Source organism: Labrus bergylta, chromosome 10 (assembly GCF_963930695.1).
Source record: "Labrus bergylta chromosome 10, fLabBer1.1, whole genome shotgun sequence".
Taxonomy (NCBI): Eukaryota; Metazoa; Chordata; class Actinopteri; order Labriformes; family Labridae; genus Labrus; species Labrus bergylta.
The window spans coordinates 31,017,191-31,037,190 of NC_089204.1; the positions used below are offsets into that span (position 1 = coordinate 31,017,191).

The following is a 20,000-nucleotide window of genomic DNA, read 5'->3' on the forward strand; positions in this document are numbered from 1 at the left end:
GCTGAGCTGTTATCTGGCAGCTGGGGAAGTCATTTTTAGATTGTGGTCACTCAGGAATCACCGCTGTATCCTCTGCGACGTGACCAGTGGCAGTTCCCAACAATTAGACGCTTCATTTTTGTCAATTTTTATCGTCTTTATTAGATTGAGACTGGGCCTGCTGCTCCGGCTCCACAGATAAACTCGGCTGGACGTGGAGTCTCCAGGCATGTGTAATAGCTCTGCTCTTTTTATAAAAGCTCCATTAAAGATACTGTGGGTTGAATCTGGACCTAATCACCGCTGATAACAGGGCAGCGCGGCTCTTTGAAAAGCTCTTTAGCTTGACCCAGCTAGCTGCTATGAAACAGAACAAACACAAAGTACTGTTGGAGTTTTTCTCAGGGTCACCTGCAGCTCAGTGAACCTCTCTGTGGTCAAACATGAAGCTAATTTTCTGTAAATATTCTTGCATATTTATTGAATTTAATGACAACTGCTCAGACTGTATTCACACATTCTTGACCCTCAACTTTTCCAGCCGCAGAGCCAATCACGTCTCTTCTTTGCAGCAGGTTTTCCTTGAGTCATTGTTTGGATCCACAGTCTGTTTTTGTGGCTCTCAGTGACCAAAGGTAGCTTCTGCTGCAGAGTAAATACCAGCCGCTCCTGGCAGTAAACTCAGGAACTGAACTCCGCCTGTGTAACCTTTTCATGTCATATCCTGTCCGCCTCACATACTGCTGTTATTCTCTGTGAAACTGTGTCACGGCTGCTCAGCTGCTGGCTGTTCATGCTGTTTTTCTGTTGATTTGTTGCAGATGTTAAATTTATTTCAACTGTTGTTTATTAGAATCAGAATCTGGTTTATTCCCTTGCATGTTTTCATGTAATGAAAATCTTTATTTGTGTTTTGTTGCACAACAATGAATCGGTAAGAGAAAGGCAAATGAAAAAACAAAAAAACAAGCTCTGCAAGGACATTTGATCCTGGTTCTTTTTACACCTCAACAAGTGGACACCTTTAATGCTCGGTGTGAATGTGTCCTGAGGACCGACTGAGATCTGACACGTTAGGCCTGTTACTGAGGAGGTCTGAACCCTAATGCTATATGTAGTGCACAAAGTAGATGCATTGTGTGGTGTATTGATGAAGCGGACACTCTTTAAGTTCAGTCATTTACTTACTAACACTGCGCATACGAGCTTCATGTCAGAACAGAGTTGCATTCAGGTGAATCACGTAACACTGTGTATCATAAATAACTGTGGTCAATATACCACACATTGTTAATGTAAAGTTTAACCTTGACTCTTGTAATCAGGGTGAATATAAATAATGACTGCTTAACTAATACAAGAAGTTATTATGCTTGGCCTTAAAAACCTCAGGGAGATTTTCTTTCTGCTCATGGTACCTACAGTCTCTAAATGTACTATGGGAGGTAGAACCTTCAGTTATCAGGTCTGTTCGTGGTACAGTCTCTAAATGTACTATGGGAAGTAGAGTCTTCAGTTATCAGGCCTGCTCGTGGTACCTACGGTCTCTAAATGTACTATGGGAGGTAGAGCCTTCAGTTATCAGGTCTGCTCGTGGTACCTACAGTCTCTAAATGTACTATGGGAGGTAGAGCCTTCAGTTATCAGGTCTGCTCGTGGTATGGTCTCTGTGTACTATGGGAGGTAGAGTCTTCAGTTATCAGACCTGCTCGTGGTATGGTCTCTAAGTGTACTATGGGAGGTAGAGCCTTCAGTTATCAAGCCTGCTCGTGGTACCTACGGTCTCTATATGTACTATGGGAGGTAGAGCCTTCAATTATCAGGCCTGCTCGTGGTACCTACGGTCTCTCAATGTACTATGGGAGGTAGAGTCTTCAGTGATAAGACCTGCTCATGGTATGGTCTCTAAGTGTACTATGGGAGGTAGAGTCTTCAGTTATCAGGCTTGCTCGTGGTACCTACAGTCTCTAAATGTACTATGGGAGGTAGAGCCTTCAGTTATCAGGTCTGCTCGTGGTATGGTCTCTAAGTGTACTATGGGAGGTAGAGTCTTCAGTTATCAGACCTGCTCGTGGTATGGTCTCTAAGTGTACTATGGGAGGTAGAGTCTTCAGTTATCAGGCCTGCTTGTGGTACCTACGGTCTCTAAATGTACTATGGGATGTAGAGCCTTCAGTTATCAGGCCTGCTTGTGGTACCTACGGTCTCTAAATGTATTATGGGAGGTAGAGCCTTCAGTTATCAGGTCTGCTCATGGTACAGTCTCGAAGTGTACTACGGGATGTAGAGCCTTCAGTTATCAGGCTTGCTCGTGGTACCGACTGTCTCTAAATGTACTATGGGAGGTAGAGCCTTCAATTATCAGGCCTGCTAGTGGTACCTACGGTCTCTATATGTACTATGGGAGGTAGAGCCTTCAATTATCAGGCCTGCTCGTGGTACCTACGGTCTCTCAATGTACTATGGGAGGTAGAGTCTTCAGTGATAAGACCTGCTCATGGTATGGTCTCTAAGTGTACTATGGGAGATAGAGTCTTCAGTTATCAGGCTTGCTCGTGGTACCTACAGTCTCTAAATGTACTATGGGAGGTAGAGCCTTCAGTTATCAGGTCTGCTCGTGGTATGGTCTCTAAGTGTACTATGGGAGGTAGAGTCTTCAGTTATCAGGCCTGCTTGTGTTACAGTCTCTAAATGTACTATGGGATGTAGAGCCTTCAGTTATCAGGCCTGCTTGTGTTACAGTCTCTAAATGTATTATGGGAGGTAGAGCCTTCAGTTATCAGGTCTGCTCATGGTACAGTCTCTAAGTGTACTACGGGATGTAGAGCCTTCAGTTATCAGGCTTGCTCGTGGTACCGACGGTCTCTAAATGTACTATGAGAGTTAGAGCCTTCAGTTATCAGGTCTGCTCGTGGTACAGTCTCTAAATGTACTATGGGATGTAGAGCCTTCAGTTATTAGGCCTGCTCGTGTTACAGTCTCCAAATGTACTATGGGAGTTAGAGCCTTCAGTTATTAGGCCTGCTCATGGTACCTACGGTCTCTAAATGTACTTTGGGAGGGAGAGCCTTCAGTTATCAGTCTTGCTCGTGGTACCTACAGTCTCTAAATGTACTATGGGAGGTAGAGCCTTCAGTTATCAGGTCTGCTTGTGGTACAGTCTCTAAATGTACTATGGGAGGTAGAGCCTTCAGTTATCAGGCCTGCTAGTGGTACCTACGATCTCTACATGTACTATGGGAGGTAGAGCCTTCAGTTATCAGGCCTGCTCGTGGTACCTACGGTCTCTAAATGTACTATGGGAGGTAGAGCCTTTAGTTATCAGGCCTGCTCGTGGTACCTACGGTCTCTAAATGTACTATGGGAGGTAGAGCCTTCAGTTATCAGGTCTGCTCGTGGTACCTACAGTCTCTAAATGTACTATGGGAGTTAGAGCCTTCAGTTATCAGGTCTGCTCGTGGTACCTACAGTCTCTAAATGTACTATGGGAGGTAGAGCCTTCAGTTATCAGGTCTGCTTGTGGTACAGTCTCTAAATGTACTATGGGAGGTAGAGCCTTCAGTTATCAGGCCTGCTCGTGGTACCTACGGTCTCTAAATGTACTATGGGAGGTAGAGCCTTTAGTTATCAGGTCTGCTCGTGGTACAGTCTCTAAGTGTACTATGGGAGTTAGAGCCTTCAGTTATCAGGCCTGCTCGTGTTACAGTCTCTAAATGTACTATGGGAGGTGGAGCTTTCAGTTATCAGGCCTGCTCGCGGTACCTACAGTCTCTAAATGTACTATGGGAGGTAGAGTCTTCAGTGATAACACCGGCTCGTGGTATGGTCTCTAAGTATACTATGGGAGGTAGAGCCTTCAGTTATCAGGTCTGCTCGTGGTATGGTGTCTAAGTGTACTATGGGAGGTAAAGTCTTCAGTTATCAGGCTTGCTCGTGGTACCTACAGTCTCTAAATGTACTATGGGATGTAGAGCCTTCAGTTATCAAGCCTGCTCGTGTTACAGTCTCTAAATGTACCATGGGAGTTAGAGCCTTCAGTTATCAGGCCTGCTAGTGGTACCTACGGTATCTACATGTACTATGGGAGGTAGAGCCTTCAGTTATCAGGCCTGCTCGTGGTACCTACCGTCTCTAAATGTACTATGGGAGGTAGAGCCTTCAGTTATCAGGCCTACTCGTGGTACCTACGGTCTCTAAATGTACTATGGGAGGTAGAGCCTTTAGTTATCAGGTCTGCTCGTGATACAGTCTCTAAGTGTACCATGGGAGGTAGAGTCTTCAGTTATCAGGCTTGCTCGTGGTACCTACAGTCTCTAAATGTACTATGGGAGGTAGAGCCTTCAGTTATCAGGCTTGCTCGTGGTACCTACGGTCTCTAAATGTACTTTGGGAGGAAGAGCCTTCAGTTATAAGGCTTGCTCGTGGTACCTACAAACTCTAAATGTATTATGGGAGGTAGAGCCTTCAGTTATCAGGCCTGCTCGTGGTACCTCCGGTCTCTAAATGTGCTATGGGAGGTAGAGCCTTCAGTTATCAGGCCTGCTCGTGGTACCTACGGTCTCTAAATGTACTATGGGAGGTAGAGTCTCCAGTGATCAGACCTGCTCGTGGTATGGTCTCTAAATGTACTATGGGAGGTAGAGCCTTCAGTTATCAGGTCTGCTCGTGGTACAGTCTCTAAGTGTACTATGGGAGGTAGAGTCTTCAGTTATCAGGCCTGCTCGTGGTACCTACAGTCTCTTAATGTACTATGGGATGTAGAGCCTTCAGTTATTAGGCCTGCTCGTGTTACAGTCTCTAAATGTACTATGGGAGGTAGAGCCTTCAGTTATCAGGCCTGCTCGTGTTACAGTCTCTAAATGTACTATGGGAGGTAAAGTCTTCAGTTATCAGGCTTGCTCGTGGTACCTACAGTCTCTAAATGTACTATGGGATGTAGAGCCTTCAGTTATCAAGCCTGCTCGTGTTACAGTCTCTAAATGTACTATGGGAGTTAGAGCCTTCAGTTATCAGGCCTGCTAGTGGTACCTACGGTATCTACATGTACTATGGGAGGTAGAGCCTTCAGTTATCAGGCCTGCTCGTGGTACCTACCGTCTCTAAATGTACTATGGGAGGTAGAGCCTTCAGTTATCAGGCCTGCTCGTGGTACCTACGGTCTCTAAATGTACTATGGGAGGTAGAGTCTTCAGTTATCAGACCTGCTCGTGGTGCCTACAGTCTCTAAATGTACTATGGGAGGTAGAGTCTTCAGTTATCAGGCCTGCTCGTGGTACAGTCTCTAAATGTACTATGGGAGGTAGAGTCTTCAGTTATCAGACCTGCTCGTGGTACCTACAGTCTCTAAATGTACTATGGGAGGTAGAGTCTTCAGTTATCAGGCCTGCTCGTGGTACAGTCTCTAAATGTACTATGGGAGGTAGAGTCTTCAGTTATCAGACCTGCTCGTGGTACCTACAGTCTCTAAATGTACTATGGGAGGTAGAGTCTTCAGTTATCAGGCCTGCTCGTCGTACAGTCTCTAAATGTACTATGGGAGGTAGAGTCTTCAGTTATCAGACCTGCTCGTGGTATGGTCTCTAAATGTACTATGGGAGGTAGAGCCTTCAGTTATCAGGTCTGCTCGTGGTACAGTCTCTAAGTGTACTATGGGAGGTAGAGTCTTCAGTTATCAGGCCTGCTCGTGGTACCTACAGTCTCTTAATGTACTATGGGATGTAGAGCCTTCAGTTATTAGGCCTGCTCGTGTTACAGTCTCTAAATGTACTATGGGAGGTAGAGCCTTCAGTTATCAGGCCTGCTCGTGTTACAGTCTCTAAATGTACTATGGGAGGTAAAGTCTTCAGTTATCAGGCTTGCTCGTGGTACCTACAGTCTCTAAATGTACTATGGGATGTAGAGCCTTCAGTTATCAAGCCTGCTCGTGTTACAGTCTCTAAATGTACTATGGGAGTTAGAGCCTTCAGTTATCAGGCCTGCTAGTGGTACCTACGGTATCTACATGTACTATGGGAGGTAGAGCCTTCAGTTATCAGGCCTGCTCGTGGTACCTACCGTCTCTAAATGTACTATGGGAGGTAGAGCCTTCAGTTATCAGGCCTGCTCGTGGTACAGTCTCTAAACGTACTATGGGAGGTAGAGTCTTCAGTTATCAGACCTGCTCGTGGTGCCTACAGTCTCTAAATGTACTATGGGAGGTAGAGTCTTCAGTTATCAGGCCTGCTCGTGGTACAGTCTCTAAATGTACTATGGGAGGTAGAGTCTTCAGTTATCAGACCTGCTCGTGGTACCTACAGTCTCTAAATGTACTATGGGAGGTAGAGTCTTCAGTTATCAGGCCTGCTCGTCGTACAGTCTCTAAATGTACTATGGGAGGTAGAGTCTTCAGTTATCAGACCTGCTCGTGGTGCCTACAGTCTCTAAATGTACTATGGGAGGTAGAGTCTTCAGTTATCAGGCCTGCTCGTGGTACAGTCTCTAAATGTACTATGGGAGGTAGAGTCTTCAGTTATCAGACCTGCTCGTGGTACCTACAGTCTCTAAATGTACTATGGGAGGTAGAGTCTTCAGTTATCAGGCCTGCTCGTGGTACAGTCTCTAAATGTACTATGGGAGGTAGAGTCTTCAGTTATCAGACCTGCTCGTGGTACCTACAGTCTCTAAATGTACTATGGGAGGTAGAGTCTTCAGTTATCAGGCCTGCTCGTCGTACAGTCTCTAAATGTACTATGGGAGGTAGAGTCTTCAGTTATCAGGCCTGCTCGTGGTACAGTCTCTAAATGTACTATGGGAGGTAGTGCCTTCAGTTATCAGACCCCTCTCTTTTGGAATCATCTACCACAGAGGGTTTGGGAGGCAGACACACTCACTTTTAAAAACAGACTTAAAATTGTACTTTTTTCATATAGCTTTTAGTTAGGGCTGGCGCAGGTATGGACCAGCTCCTACTTATGCTGCCGGTGGAACTGGCACATTGAGTTCCTATCTCTCCCTCTCTGCATTTATGTATCATCAAAGGTCACACTGCTGTAAGCACACATACACTCAAACACTGCTCTCCTTACAGTAGCATGACTCTATGAGATAGTTTACTGAAAATGAATTGATGGATCGCTGACAGTACGTAATAACACATTAACTCACCCTCTAAAAGTCAAGTGTCCGAGATGAATGATTAAACACTGAGCTGACAGCACACTCTGACATGAAACTTATCTGTGCAGAGTTAAAACAGCTGTTGGATTGATTATTAAATATTGATACCTGCTGTCAGAAGGACATCGTTTATTCAAACAAATATTTAAATCTGTGTTCTCTGTTTAACTCTGAGTTTGACAGAGGAGGGAGATTCCCCTTCATTCTGTTTAAAACTTTTCCGGTTTTGATGGGTCACATTGCCCTCTGCTGGTCAGGAGTAAGATGTACATGTGATTGTTGAAGGTTCAACCAAACACTCAGGATTATTAATGGATCTGCGAGATGATTCAAACATGAACAAAAACAAGAAAATAACAATTTGTCACTTTAAAATATATTCATGTATTTCATTAATGATTGGGTATATTTAATTAAACAAAGTATATCTATAATGTGTTCTTTTGAGTCTGACCTTTGACCCGCCATCTCTGCAAGCACAGCTGCTGCCTTCATGTGGGTCCGGAAAATATCGTGTCAAAACAAGTTTACAAAGCTCCGACACGTTGACCCGGAGATAAATTTGATGAACTTCTAGAGACGAAGTGATGCCAGCACACCTCTAAAAGATTAAATTAATGTATGTTAATTCCACAGACCTAACCTAACATGAGCTGCGACATCAGATGTAATAAACTCCGAGCAGCACTTGAACGCGGCAGGAGTAGAAGCCGTGAGGAGTTCAGGGTCCACTTTACGGTCACATTGTAGTTTTTACTCTTTTACTCTTTTATTTCTGGATGGATCCTCAGCCTCCACAGAAGCCGTGGGAGAGGAGGATACCTGGAGCCATGAGTACACCTGTGAACTACAGGTGAGCTAGCTGTAGCCGCGTTAGCAAACAGTGAGCTTGTTTATGTGAAACTCGGTGTTAATGCAGATGTTGTGGCTGCTAACGCTGAGGTCGAACAGAGGAGACAGAGAGAACGTTTTCTGCATGTTGTAGAGACTCAATAATAACATTAATTAATCAAATCAGCTGATCAGTTTGAATCTTTTAACGTCGACTCACCTGTAAACTCCGTGAGCTGTTAGCTTAGCAGTTAGCTTAGCAGTTAGCAGGCCTGTGTCTCCTCTTGACCCCTGACCCGCCGGACCTCATTCATAGTCACATTGTTTTCTTCAGTGTAAATAAACAGTTAATAACTTCACAGTGATCTTTAGAGACTTTGTCTTCTTTCTGCATCACTTGTATGAAAACTTTCATTAATATGAAGTATTATAAAACTTCACAGTGATCTTTATTGGCTGTTGTATTTCAGTTTCTGCCTGATTAATAAACCATGTTGTTCCTAAATATCACAATTTAGACTTAACCCTAACCTGTTTGTTACCATGCCAACATAAATAGAAATCTTACACCTGATATCGGATAGTTTCATTTCTCTCCGGTCTCATGAAACGGTTTTCTCTACTTTTTGAGATTATAATACACTGAAATATAAATGAAGATGTTTTGTCTCATTAGGTCTGTAAACTTGGCCCCGCCTGTTGGCCCCTCAGGCTCTGTGGGCCCCCCCGTCCTGACCAGGATGGCCCCCCCTGTGCCTCCTCGTTCTGTCCAGCAGGCCTACCGTCCCTCCTACGGCGCCTTCTCCTCCTCCTACAGCCCCTATGGGAGCTCCATGTACGGTGGGAGCTCCATGTACGGGGGGTACAGCCCCTACAGCTATGGCGGGGGTTTTGGCGTGGGGGGGTACGGCCGCCTCCCCCACACGGAGGAAGTGGCGCCCAGCCGGTTTGTGCAGCAGGCGGAGGAGAGCAGCAGGGGAGCGTTCCAGTCCATCGAGAGCATCGTGCAGGCCTTCTCCTCCGTCAGCATGATGCTGGACGCCACCTTCTCCGCCGTCTACAACAGCTTCAGAGCCGTGCTGGACGTGGCCAATCACCTGACCCGCCTACGTGCTCACCTGACCCGCGTCCTGTCAGCCTTCGCTCTAGTACGCACGCTGCGTTACCTTTACCGCCGCCTGCAGAGGCTGCTGGGCCGGCGCTCTGACACTGAGGTGGAGGACTTGTGGACGGACAGCGCCAGTGACACCCTGACTGCAGCTGGAGGGGCGGAGCTTCACACCCCAAAGTCCTGGCCCATCTTCCTGTTCTTTGCCGTGGTCCTGGGGGGGCCGTACCTCATCTGGAAGTTGCTGAGCTCTAGCCCCGCCCCCGAAGAGCAAGGTGGGAGTCCTTTTCAAAACCAGTTTTCACAAAATCAGAATTTAAAATTTAAAAATTAAAATCTAAAAAAGATTCACATCTGCAAATAACCGAGATCTGTGTTTCCATGTAGACTCAAACTGGGCGAGTGGCGAGGACGACCACGTGGTGGCTCGAGCAGAGTTTGATTTCTCAGCAGCGTCAGAGGACGAGATTTCTCTGAGAGCGGGAGACATGCTGAACCTCGCTCCTAAAGGTGAGAACTGTCCTGCTGCTCCTTATTCTGTCCTCACCTGTCCTCACCTGCTCTTACCTGCTCTCACCTGTCCTCACCTGCTCTCACCTGTCCTCACCTGTCCTCACCTGTCCTCACCTGCTCTTACCTGCTCTTACCTGCTCTCACCTGCTCTCACCTGTCCTCACCTGCTCTTACCTGCTCTTACCTGCTCTCACCTGTCCTCACCTGCCCTCACCTGTCCTCACCTGCTCTTACCTGCTCTTACCTGCTCTCACCTGTCCTCACCTGCCCTCACCTGTCCTCACCTGCTCTCACCTGTCCTCACCTGCTCTCACCTGTCCTCACCTGCTCTCACCTGCTCTCACCTGTCCTCACCTGCCCTCACCTGTCCTCACCTGCTCTCACCTGTCCTCACCTGCTCTCACCTGTCCTCACCTCCTCTCACCTGTCCTCACCTGTCCTCACCTGTCCTCACCTCCTCTCACCTGTCCTCACCTGTCCTCACCTGTCCTCACCTGTCCTCACCTGCTCTCACCTGTCCTCACCTCCTCTCACCTGTCCTCACCTCCTCTCACCTCCTCTCACCTGTCCTCACCTGCTCTCACCTGTCCTCACCTCCTCTCACCTGTCCTCACCTGTCCTCACCTACTCTCACGTGTGTGTGTGTGTGTGTGTGTGTGTGTGTGTGTGTGTGTGTGTGTGTGTGTGTGTGTGTGTGTGTGTGTGTGTGTGTGTGTGTGTGTGTGTGTGTGTGTGTGTGTGTGTGTGTGTGTGTGTGTGTGTAGAGCTTCAGCCCCGTGTGCGCGGCTGGCTGCTGGCGAGCGTGGGAGGTCAAAGGTCAGGACTTGTCCCTGCTAACTACGTGAAAGTTCTGGGGAAGAGGAGAGGACGGAGACCCGCTCAGCTGCAGCAGGAGACCACACACACACACCCTGCCCCACAAATAACCCCCACACCCGGTCCAGACCCCCCTTCAGAGGATCTGCTGGAGTGTGTGTTCACAGAAACACCCGCATCAACCTGCAACCTACCTACACAGACACAGACACACACACCTGACGAGAGTGACCTGTGATGTGTGTGTGCGCGCTAAATATGTGAAAATGTTCAATACTTCTATACTTTACAGAATCAACTGTTAAAAAACAATATACTGAACATATGACCGATCCTCACACACACACACACACACACACACACACACACACACACACTCTGTGTGTTCATTGGTTAGTTTAATGGTTTAACATGTACACAGCTGATCTTCACATCATGTAGAGGTGTTTACATGAATCATTTCACTGTACACACACACACCGCTAGCTCAGTGTGTGTGTGCGTGTGCGTGTGTGTGTGTGTGTGTCAGCTCTAACTCACAGATAAAAGTGTAAATATTTAATATAAGTTTTTGAAATAAAACATTTTAAAATCACGTTGTTCATGTTTCTCTCCTGTCAGCGTGATAATGTCTGAACTGAGTAATTTAAAGGTGGAGTCTGTAGAAATGTTTGTAAACATTGAAACTGGCCCCTCCTCCTCCTGGCCCCTCCTCCTCCTGGCCCCTCCTCCTCCTGGCCCCTCCTCCTCCTGGCCCCTCCTCCTCCTGGTCTCACCCTCACTGTGTACGTTCACTGCACAAGCTCACCTCCGGTGTTCATCACCTTCCTGTCCAACAGGAAGTAGACCAACTCCACGTCCAACACAAGGTTCACCCTCGTTTAAGAACGAGCTTTATCCACTTTCTCCTCACTCTGATTATATTTTCTCTTGTTATTTATTTATTTATTAGTGACTATCTTTGAGTGTCATCTTCATATTTTAACTGTTTATTTTATTTTTTACTTCACATCCTACAGCTTTAGGACATTTACGACAGAAATGTTGTGTTTACAGTCGTTGCCTGCTGTTGCCTAGCAACCGGACGCTTACCTGCTGCACTGCGACACCGGGATGAGTGTCTCAGTTTATAACAAGCGTTAATTTAATATATTTAAAATTTGACTGCCGAGTTTTTAACGTTAAAGTAAAAGGTGTCGGGAATGTTTCCCGCTCAAACTGAGCTAAACGAACAAGCATCCGTGTTTATCTGACGTTATTCAGCTAGCTGCTATGCTAAAGCTGTTATGCTAACTGACCGACGCAACGTTGCCTTCACGGACTATCGGAAATATCCTAATCATGGTCAGGATTAGTTTAAAGATTCGTTTCTCATTCAGCGATGCGTTTATATTCCTATAATAATTATAGAAGCATAAACTGATGGTCCTCTGTGTCTGACTGGACGGTAAGAACTGATTCCACGCTCCTATATGTAAAGCACTCCGTCCCGTCTATAAACTGAGTACACTATACAGTTAAATGATATGAAGGTGTATTTATTTTACATGTCATGCTTACAGTAAAACTAAGTAAAATCCGCCCAATATAAACCCTAACCCCTAAACTGAGCATCACTAATGTCTGACAGCGTTACTGGAGTTTACAAGCAGTCCGTGAAGGCAGCAGAGTTAGCTAACGTTAGCATAGTGAAAAGCCAGCCTGCAGAGCAGCATCAGCATCATCATCATCATCATCATCATCATCCGGATATAATCATCCTGACACAGACGCAGGCGGACCTCACAGGACCAGACGACACCACAGCAGGTGAGAATGTTTATTTATTAATGTTTCTGCACTTCTTATGTGTTAAACATAAGTTTATTTAATTTGACCTGAAAGCAACACCGACATTCGGACTGGGCCTGCGCAGCATCACTACAGTACATACGCCCATTTAAGGAGGAGGGAATGAGTGCAATATATAGTCCACTACACATAACTCCCTACTGAGTACACTATATAGTCCACTACACATAGCTCCCTATATACTGAGTACACTATATAGTCCACTACACATAGCTCCCTACTGAGTACACTATATAGTCCACTACACATAACTCCCTACTGAGTACACTATATAGTCCACTACACATAACTCCCTACTGAGTACACTATATAGTCCACTACACATAGCTCCCTACTGAGTACACTATATAGTCCACTACACATAACTCCCTACTGAGTACACTATATAGTCCACTACACATAAATCCCTACTGAGTACACTATATAGTCCACTACACATAACGCCCTACTGAGTACACTATATAGTCCACTACATATAACTCCCTACTGAGTACACTATATAGTCCACTACACATAGCTCCCTACTGAGTACACTATATAGTCCACTACACATAACTCCATATAAACTGAGAAAACCACTACACAGAACTTCCTATATACTGAGTACACTATATAGTTCACTACATATAACTCCCTATAAACTGAGAATACTATATAGTCCATTACACAGAACTCCCTATATACTGAGTACACTATATAGTTCACTACATATAACTCCCTATGAACTGAGAATACTATATAGTCTGTTACACAGAACTCCCTATACTGAGTACACTATATAGTCCACTACACATAACTGCCTATATACTGAGTACACTATATAGTCCACTACACATAACTCCCTATACTGAGTACACTATATAGTCCACTACACATAACTCCCTATATACTGAGTACACTATATAGTCCACTACACATAACTCCCTATACTGAGTACACTATATAGTCCACTACACATAACTCCCTATATACTGAGTACACTATATAGTCCACTACACATAACTCCCTATATACTGAGTACACTATATAGTCCATTACACATAACTCCCTATACTGAGTACACTATATAGTCCACTACACATAACTCCCTATATACTGAGTACACTATATAGTCCACTACACATAACTCCCTATATACTGAGTACACTATATAGTCCACTACACATAACTCCCTATACTGAGTACACTATATAGTCCACTACACATAACTCCCTACATACTGAGTACACTATATAGTCCACTACACATAACTCCCTATAAACTGAGTACACTATATAGTCCACTACACATAACTCCCTATACTGAGTACACTATATAGTCCATTACCCATAACTCCCTATATACTGAGTACACTATATAGTCCACTACGCATAACTCCCTATATACTGAGTACACTATATAGTCCATTACGCATAACTCCCTACATACTGAGTACACTATATAGTCCATTACACATAACTCCCTATAAACTGAGTACACTATATAGTCCATTACACATAACTCCCTACATACTGAGTACACTATATAGTCCATTACATATAACTCCCTATATACTGAGTACACTATATAGTCCATTACACATAACTCCCTATATAGCGAAGGTAGGAGGGAATGAGTGTGTGATTTCAAACACAACCAAAGAGTTTAAACCAATCATGGCGGACTTCCTGTCTCTGTACAGCGATGAGTCGCTTCTGTTCGGACAACAACAACTTCCCGTACGACAACAACGTGCTGGTCCTTGATATGGTGCTGGGCTCCCTGAAGGGAGTCGCACCGCCCATCAGCTGGGACAACGTTGCCAAACTGGTGCCAGGGTTCACCCCCAAGGAGGTAGCGTTGAACTCTGGGTAACGATTCAGTCCCATCAGACCTGAGCTGTAGATAACAGATAACACTTATAGTTTAGTCTCATCAGACCTGAGCTATAGATAACAGATAACATTTATAGTTTAGTCTCATCAGACCTGAGCTATAGATAACAGATAACACTGATGGATCAGTCTCATCAGACCTGAGATGTAGATAACAGATAACACTGGTGGATCAGTCTCATCAGACCTGTACTGTAGATAACAGATAACACTAATCTGTTTCACAGTGTGCTCGTCGATTTGAGGAGCTGAAGACTGGGGGGGGTCCCACTCATGTGGACGACCAATGTAACGCCCTGACAGAAGTAAGCCCCGCCCCCTCAGACGACCTGTCCCTGCTGGAGTGTGGGGGGGTGGAGGTGACAGGAAGCAGCCTGAGCAGCAAACTGACAGGTGAGTTAGAGGATCCGTCTGGATGTTTTATATCATGAAAGCTGATAATGAAGTCCTGATTATTGATTCTGTCTCCTCTGTATAGATTTCTCTCTGATGTGATCAGGGGGCTGCTTTGTGAATAACTTAGTGAATAACTAGTATTTAACATACAAACAGATCATGCTCAGCTGTGATCTTCATATGCTGAGTCAGAGTGCCCTCTGCTGGACAAACTACATCATGACACCGTTTATCTGAACTGAACTTTATGTTCTGTAAAAAGTTACTAATCATTGAAACAGATAAATCTGTGATGGAGCATATCCATTACATCGTGTGATGTGTCTGTCTGAGTATTAAATAATGACGTCTGAATATTCTGATCCTGTTTAATGTTGTTTCTGTGTTCTTGTCATCAGGATGTAAATCTGCTGCTTCAGGTCGAGTCAGCTCTGTGGAGAGACGACGATCATCAGAGGAGGACGACAAGACACACCGAGTCAGAGAGTGAGGACACACACACACACACACACACACACACACACACACCGAGTCAGAGAGTGAGGACACACACACACACACACACACACACACACACACACACACACAAACACACACACACACCGAGTCAGAGAGTGAGGACACACACACACACACACACACACACACACACACCGAGTCAGAGAGTGAGGACACACACACACACACACACACACACACACACACACACCGAGTCAGAGAGTGAGGACACACACACACACACACACACACACACACACCGAGTCAGAGAGTGAGGACACACACACACACACACACACACACACACACACACACAAACACACACACACACCGAGTCAGAGAGTGAGGACACACACACACACACACACACACACACACACACACACCGAGTCAGAGAGTGAGGACACACACACACACACACACAAACACACCGAGTCAGAGAGTGAGGACACACACACACACACACACACACACACACACACACACACAAACACACCGAGTCAGAGAGTGAGGACACACACACACACACACACACACACACACACACACACACACACACACACACACACACACACCGAGTCAGAGAGTGAGGACACACACACACACACACACACACACACACACACACACACAAACACACCGAGTCAGAGAGTGAGGACACACACACACACACACACACACACACACACACACACATTAATGAATTCATATTGATGTCTGTTTCTCGCTGTTCAGTCCCAACATGGTGATCCACGTGTGCGACGAGACAAAGAACCTGAAGCAGGACTTCACCTGTCCCAGAGATCTTCTGGTGAAGGAGATGCGTTACTTCGCTGAGTATCTCTCGGTGGACTCTCAGCGGTGGGAGGAGGTCGACATCTCCGTCCACTGTGACGTCCAGATCTTTGATTGGTTAATGAACTACGTCAGGAGGAACTCTGCAGGGGGCGCCAAGGACAAGCCCCGCCTCGGTACGACACACACACACACACACACACACACACACCTCCTGCAGACATTCAAAGATGGTGTAGGTGAAATAACTGAATTTTAAACTTGGGATTATAACATTTTGATCATTTGAAAGCCATAAAATGTAAATATTATTCGTTGTGTGTTTGTTGTGTGTGTGTGCACATTGTGTGTGTGTGTGTGTGTGTGTGTGTGTGTGTTTCAGAACCCAGCAACGTGATCTCCATCCTGATCTCCTCAGAGTTCTTGAAGATGGATTCATTAGTAAGTGTTGTGTTCAGGTTCACTACAGACATTTAAACTCCTCATTTAGTAAATCCCCACCGCAGGCTGCTGCTGATAGTGTGTGTATGTATGTGTGTGTGTGTGTGTGTGTGTGTGTGTGTGTGTGTGTGTGTGTGTGTGTGTGTGTGTGTGTGTGTGTGTGTGTTTAGGTGGATGAGTGTATTCAGTACTGTCACAAACATTTGAGCGCCATCGTGGCAACGCCTTGCAACATGAACTGCATCAACAGCAACCTCGCCACTCGCATCGCTGAACTCTTCAACCACAATGAGGCCGACGACATCCGGGACAAGAAGGACAAATTTAAAAGGTGTGTGATCAGTGTGATGTCATCAGGTCTGTTGACGGCGTCAGTGTGATGTCATCAGGTCTGTTTTGTTTTCTCAGTAAATTGTTTCAGAAGAAGATGGAGCGTCTCTTTGATCCAAACTTCACCTGCAGAGACTCACCTGGGAACGCCTCCACGCTGTACAGGTGAGCGTCCTCACCTGGAGGTTTGTCTTGATGTTACCTGTCCTGACGTCTCTCTCTCAGGTGAGCGTCCTCACCTGGAGGTTTGTCTTGATGTTACCTGTCCTGACGTCTCTCTCTCAGGTGAGCGTCCTCACCTGGAGGTTTGTCTTGATGTTACCTGTTGCTAACATGTCTCTCTCTCAGGTGTGGCGTCTGCCTGAAGCTGCTGACCAGAGAAACGGAGACGAAGATCTCGTGTGTTCCAGGAAAGATCAACGTGGACGCTCGAGGCGAGATTGTGTACACACACAGCAGGTACCACGCAGCCGTCACCATGGCAACCAACGCTGGCACAAAGCATTCAATATATATTGCCTTTATCTCTTCTGATACAGATAATGACATCACAGGCTTTCTAACCCATTTAAATCATAATGACCACAATACCTTTAACTCTCGCAGAACACACGCTGCTCAACCATTGGCTCAAATATAACTTCATGTGTGTGTGTGTGTGTGTGTGTTCATGTGTGTGTGTTCGTGTGTTCGTGTGTGTGTGTGTGTGTGTGTGTGTGTGTGTGTGTGTTCGTGTGTGTGTTCATGTGTGTGTGTTCGTGTGTTCGTGTGTGTGTGTGTGTGTGTGTGTGTTCGTGTGTGTGTGTGTGTTCATGTGTGTGTGTTCATATGTGTGTTCATGTGTGTGTGTGTTCATGTCTGTGTGTTCATGCGCGTGTGTGTTCATATGTGTGTTCATGTGTGTGTGTGTTCATGTCTGTGTGTTCATGCGTGTGTGTGTTCATGTGTGTGTGTTCATGTGTGTGTTCATGTCTGTGTGTTCATGCGTGTGTGTGTTCATGTGTGTGTGTTCATGTGTGTGTTCATGTGTGTGTGTTCATGTGTGTGCAGACAGAGGAGCTGGGACGTCCATGAGTACCTCTCCGGTCTGTATGAGGAGCTGAAGTCCTGGGTCCTGGTCTACTGGAGGATTTGGGGGACCATCAACTACCTCACCTGCTCCCGCTGCCAACAGGTGAGCGTGTGTGTGTGTGTGTGTGTGTGTGTCTGAGTGTGTGTGTGTGTGTGTGTGTGTGTGTGTGTGTGTGTGTGTCTGAGTGTGTGTGTGTGTGTGTGTGTGTGTGTGTGTTTGTGTGCGTGCGTGGGTCTGAGCGTCTGAGTGTGTGTGTGTGTGTGTGTGTGTGTGTGCGTGCGTGCGTGCGTGGGTCTGAGCGTCTGAGTGTGTGTGTGTGTGTGTGTGTGTGTGTGTGTGTGTGTGCGTGCGTGCGTGAGGCGGAGCTTCCTTGACCTTGGTGTCTGGACTGATCTTAAAAGGATGCTCCTCCCACTTTAACAAATATGGTAATGACCTACCATCTCCTGTAAGTTTCTTTCAGCAGGACCACACAGTGAACAGCACATGGTTCAGGTTGTCATGGTAGCGACCTGTCAGTTCCAGGTAGCTCCGCCTCCTAACTCCCTGCCTCTTCTTAGTCTCTGTGACTCTGAACATAAATGAACTTCATGCTGTGTGGAAGAAGACTTGTTTACTGAGTACATCGTTTATTGGAGTCGCCCCCTGCCGGATGTCAGAGAAAATGCAGGCTAAACAAACTCACTTAGTGATGTACTGTGTGTGTGTAGGTGTTTGTTTGTGCAGAGCTCACACACTGTCAGTACCACCCTGACTCTGTGGTGTACGGTGGTCTTGGATCAGAGAGAGGCTGGCATGGAGCAGGACTTTACCCCTGCTGCAAGCAGAGGGTACTACGCTTTGACCCCACGGGGATACCCAAGGTACACACACACACCCACACAGACACACAGACACACACACACACACACACACAAACACACACATCAAAAGGCAAAATAAAAATTTGTTTATTGAATTGAATCAAGTGTTGAGCACAGTTGAGATGCATGTGGAGGAGACTAGTTATTTATGTTGGTGCATGTGTGTGTGTGTGTGTGTGTGTGTGTGTGTGCGTGTGTGTGTGTGTGTGTGTGTGTGTGTGTGTGTGTGTGTGTGTGTCTTCAGGGCTGTAAGAGGAGAGACCACATAGTGAACGTTCCTGATGAAGAGAGTTGTGATGACGAGGCGTCCGCTCAGACGAGAGTCCTCAACGACCTGCTGCTGCACAGAGATGCAGTGTGTGTGTCACACACACCTGCAGACAGGTCAGTGTGTGTTCACAATAATGGCGCCCAGTTATCACGCTTCCTATCAGACACAGAGCGAGGACCCTACAGATCTACGTAATGATTGGCTGGTTGGAGACATATGAACTTTAAGCCCTCGGAGTGCTGTGGGAAGAGAGAACGGGCGCCGCGCCTTCTCTCTGCCTGCCCGCCCACTGCGGAAAGCTCGCTCTCCTTATTGGTTAGGGCTGACAACAGAAGCTGGCGCTCAGAAAAAAAACAGGGATATGACTGTTTCCTCTTTAGGTGTTAAAAGTCAAAGGTCAAAGGTTGCTTCCTGATAAAATGTCATGACTCTCATGTTCCTGTTTGTTACGTTTCCTGTCACTGTTCCTCCGCTACGCTGATAATTCATCCGGAAACGCAAGATCCTCATTGGTCAACAGAGCAGTCAATCATGACATCATCCTCCTTTGTATATTATCCAACAAATCAAAGCTAAACTTGTCAGAAACACAAACACTGTGTGTGTGTGTGTGTGTGTGTGTGTGTGTGTGTGTGTGTGTGTGTGTGTGTGTGGACAGTGTGTGTGTGTCGGAGGAGACAGAGAAGATTCAGGACTGTGATGTTCAGTTGGAGCCGACTCTGCTGGGACGTCTGAGAGGAGACACAGGAACCGTGAGTATGAATCAGCTGTTATTGAATATCAGCTGTTGTTGGTCATTGATCCCCTTGTTGTTGTCGTCCCTCAGTTTTCTCTTCTGAAGAACTGGAGTCTGCAGCTGGTACGTCTCTGTGATGTCGTTCTGTTAGTGAGTCTGTCGCGGTCTCACTTTTTTGTTTTATGACATTAATTTCTGAATGATGAACTGTTCAGTGACGGTTGTCTCCCTCTCCCTGTAGAGGCAGCAGTCTCTGCTGTCGGAGGATGAGGAGTACACCACGGGGTCAGAGGTCACTGAGGACGAGGTGGGCGATGACGAGGAGCTCAACAAGAAGCAAGGTGACAAACAGTTCATGAATATATCTAAACTTATGTCAGCTGATCAGATTTATTGTTTTTTAAAATATTCAATCAGTGACGTCTGGATGATTGATTAAAGATACTCAAACTGATCGATCAATCCAAAGGA

General features: G+C 46.0%; 2 protein-coding genes across 2 annotated transcripts in view; both read left to right on the forward strand.

Moving 5' to 3' along the window:
- Positions 1-7,708: 7,708 nt before the first annotated feature.
- On the forward strand, positions 7,709-10,997 carry pex13 (peroxisomal biogenesis factor 13). The gene is made up of 4 exons (XM_020659935.3): positions 7,709-7,987; positions 8,642-9,348; positions 9,461-9,583; positions 10,351-10,997. Exons 1-4 carry the CDS (start codon positions 7,914-7,916, stop codon positions 10,638-10,640), a joined length of 1,194 nt encoding a protein of 397 aa, XP_020515591.2. The 5' UTR covers positions 7,709-7,913; the 3' UTR covers positions 10,641-10,997.
- Positions 10,998-11,219: 222 nt separating this feature from the next.
- The window catches only part of sanbr (SANT and BTB domain regulator of CSR), a 13,317-nt gene continuing 4,536 nt past the window's right edge, over positions 11,220-20,000 (forward strand). The window contains exons 1-15 of the mRNA XM_065959467.1: positions 11,220-12,211; positions 13,935-14,086; positions 14,355-14,520; positions 14,922-15,009; positions 15,757-15,992; positions 16,199-16,257; positions 16,428-16,588; positions 16,666-16,752; positions 16,936-17,046; positions 17,638-17,761; positions 18,370-18,522; positions 18,767-18,906; positions 19,452-19,545; positions 19,620-19,652; positions 19,771-19,870. Coding sequence (XP_065815539.1) covers positions 12,022-12,211; positions 13,935-14,086; positions 14,355-14,520; positions 14,922-15,009; positions 15,757-15,992; positions 16,199-16,257; positions 16,428-16,588; positions 16,666-16,752; positions 16,936-17,046; positions 17,638-17,761; positions 18,370-18,522; positions 18,767-18,906; positions 19,452-19,545; positions 19,620-19,652; positions 19,771-19,870 — 1,894 coding nt within the window. The 5' untranslated portion in view covers positions 11,220-12,021. The remainder of the gene's footprint in view (positions 12,212-13,934; positions 14,087-14,354; positions 14,521-14,921; positions 15,010-15,756; positions 15,993-16,198; positions 16,258-16,427; positions 16,589-16,665; positions 16,753-16,935; positions 17,047-17,637; positions 17,762-18,369; positions 18,523-18,766; positions 18,907-19,451; positions 19,546-19,619; positions 19,653-19,770; positions 19,871-20,000) is intronic.

What these genes read in the sequence shown, in the direction of transcription:
- pex13 (XM_020659935.3), top strand. Translation starts at nt 7,914, where the DNA reads ATGGATCCTCAGCCTCCACAGAAGCCGTGGGAGAGGAGGATACCTGGA. An exon ending in AGTACACCTGTGAACTACAG is followed by an intron (nt 7,988 to 8,641) that starts GTGAGCTAGCTG and finishes TTGTCTCATTAG; the next exon opens with GTCTGTAAACTTGGCCCCGC. An exon ending in GCTGAACCTCGCTCCTAAAG is followed by an intron (nt 9,584 to 10,350) that starts GTGAGAACTGTC and finishes GTGTGTGTGTAG; the next exon opens with AGCTTCAGCCCCGTGTGCGC.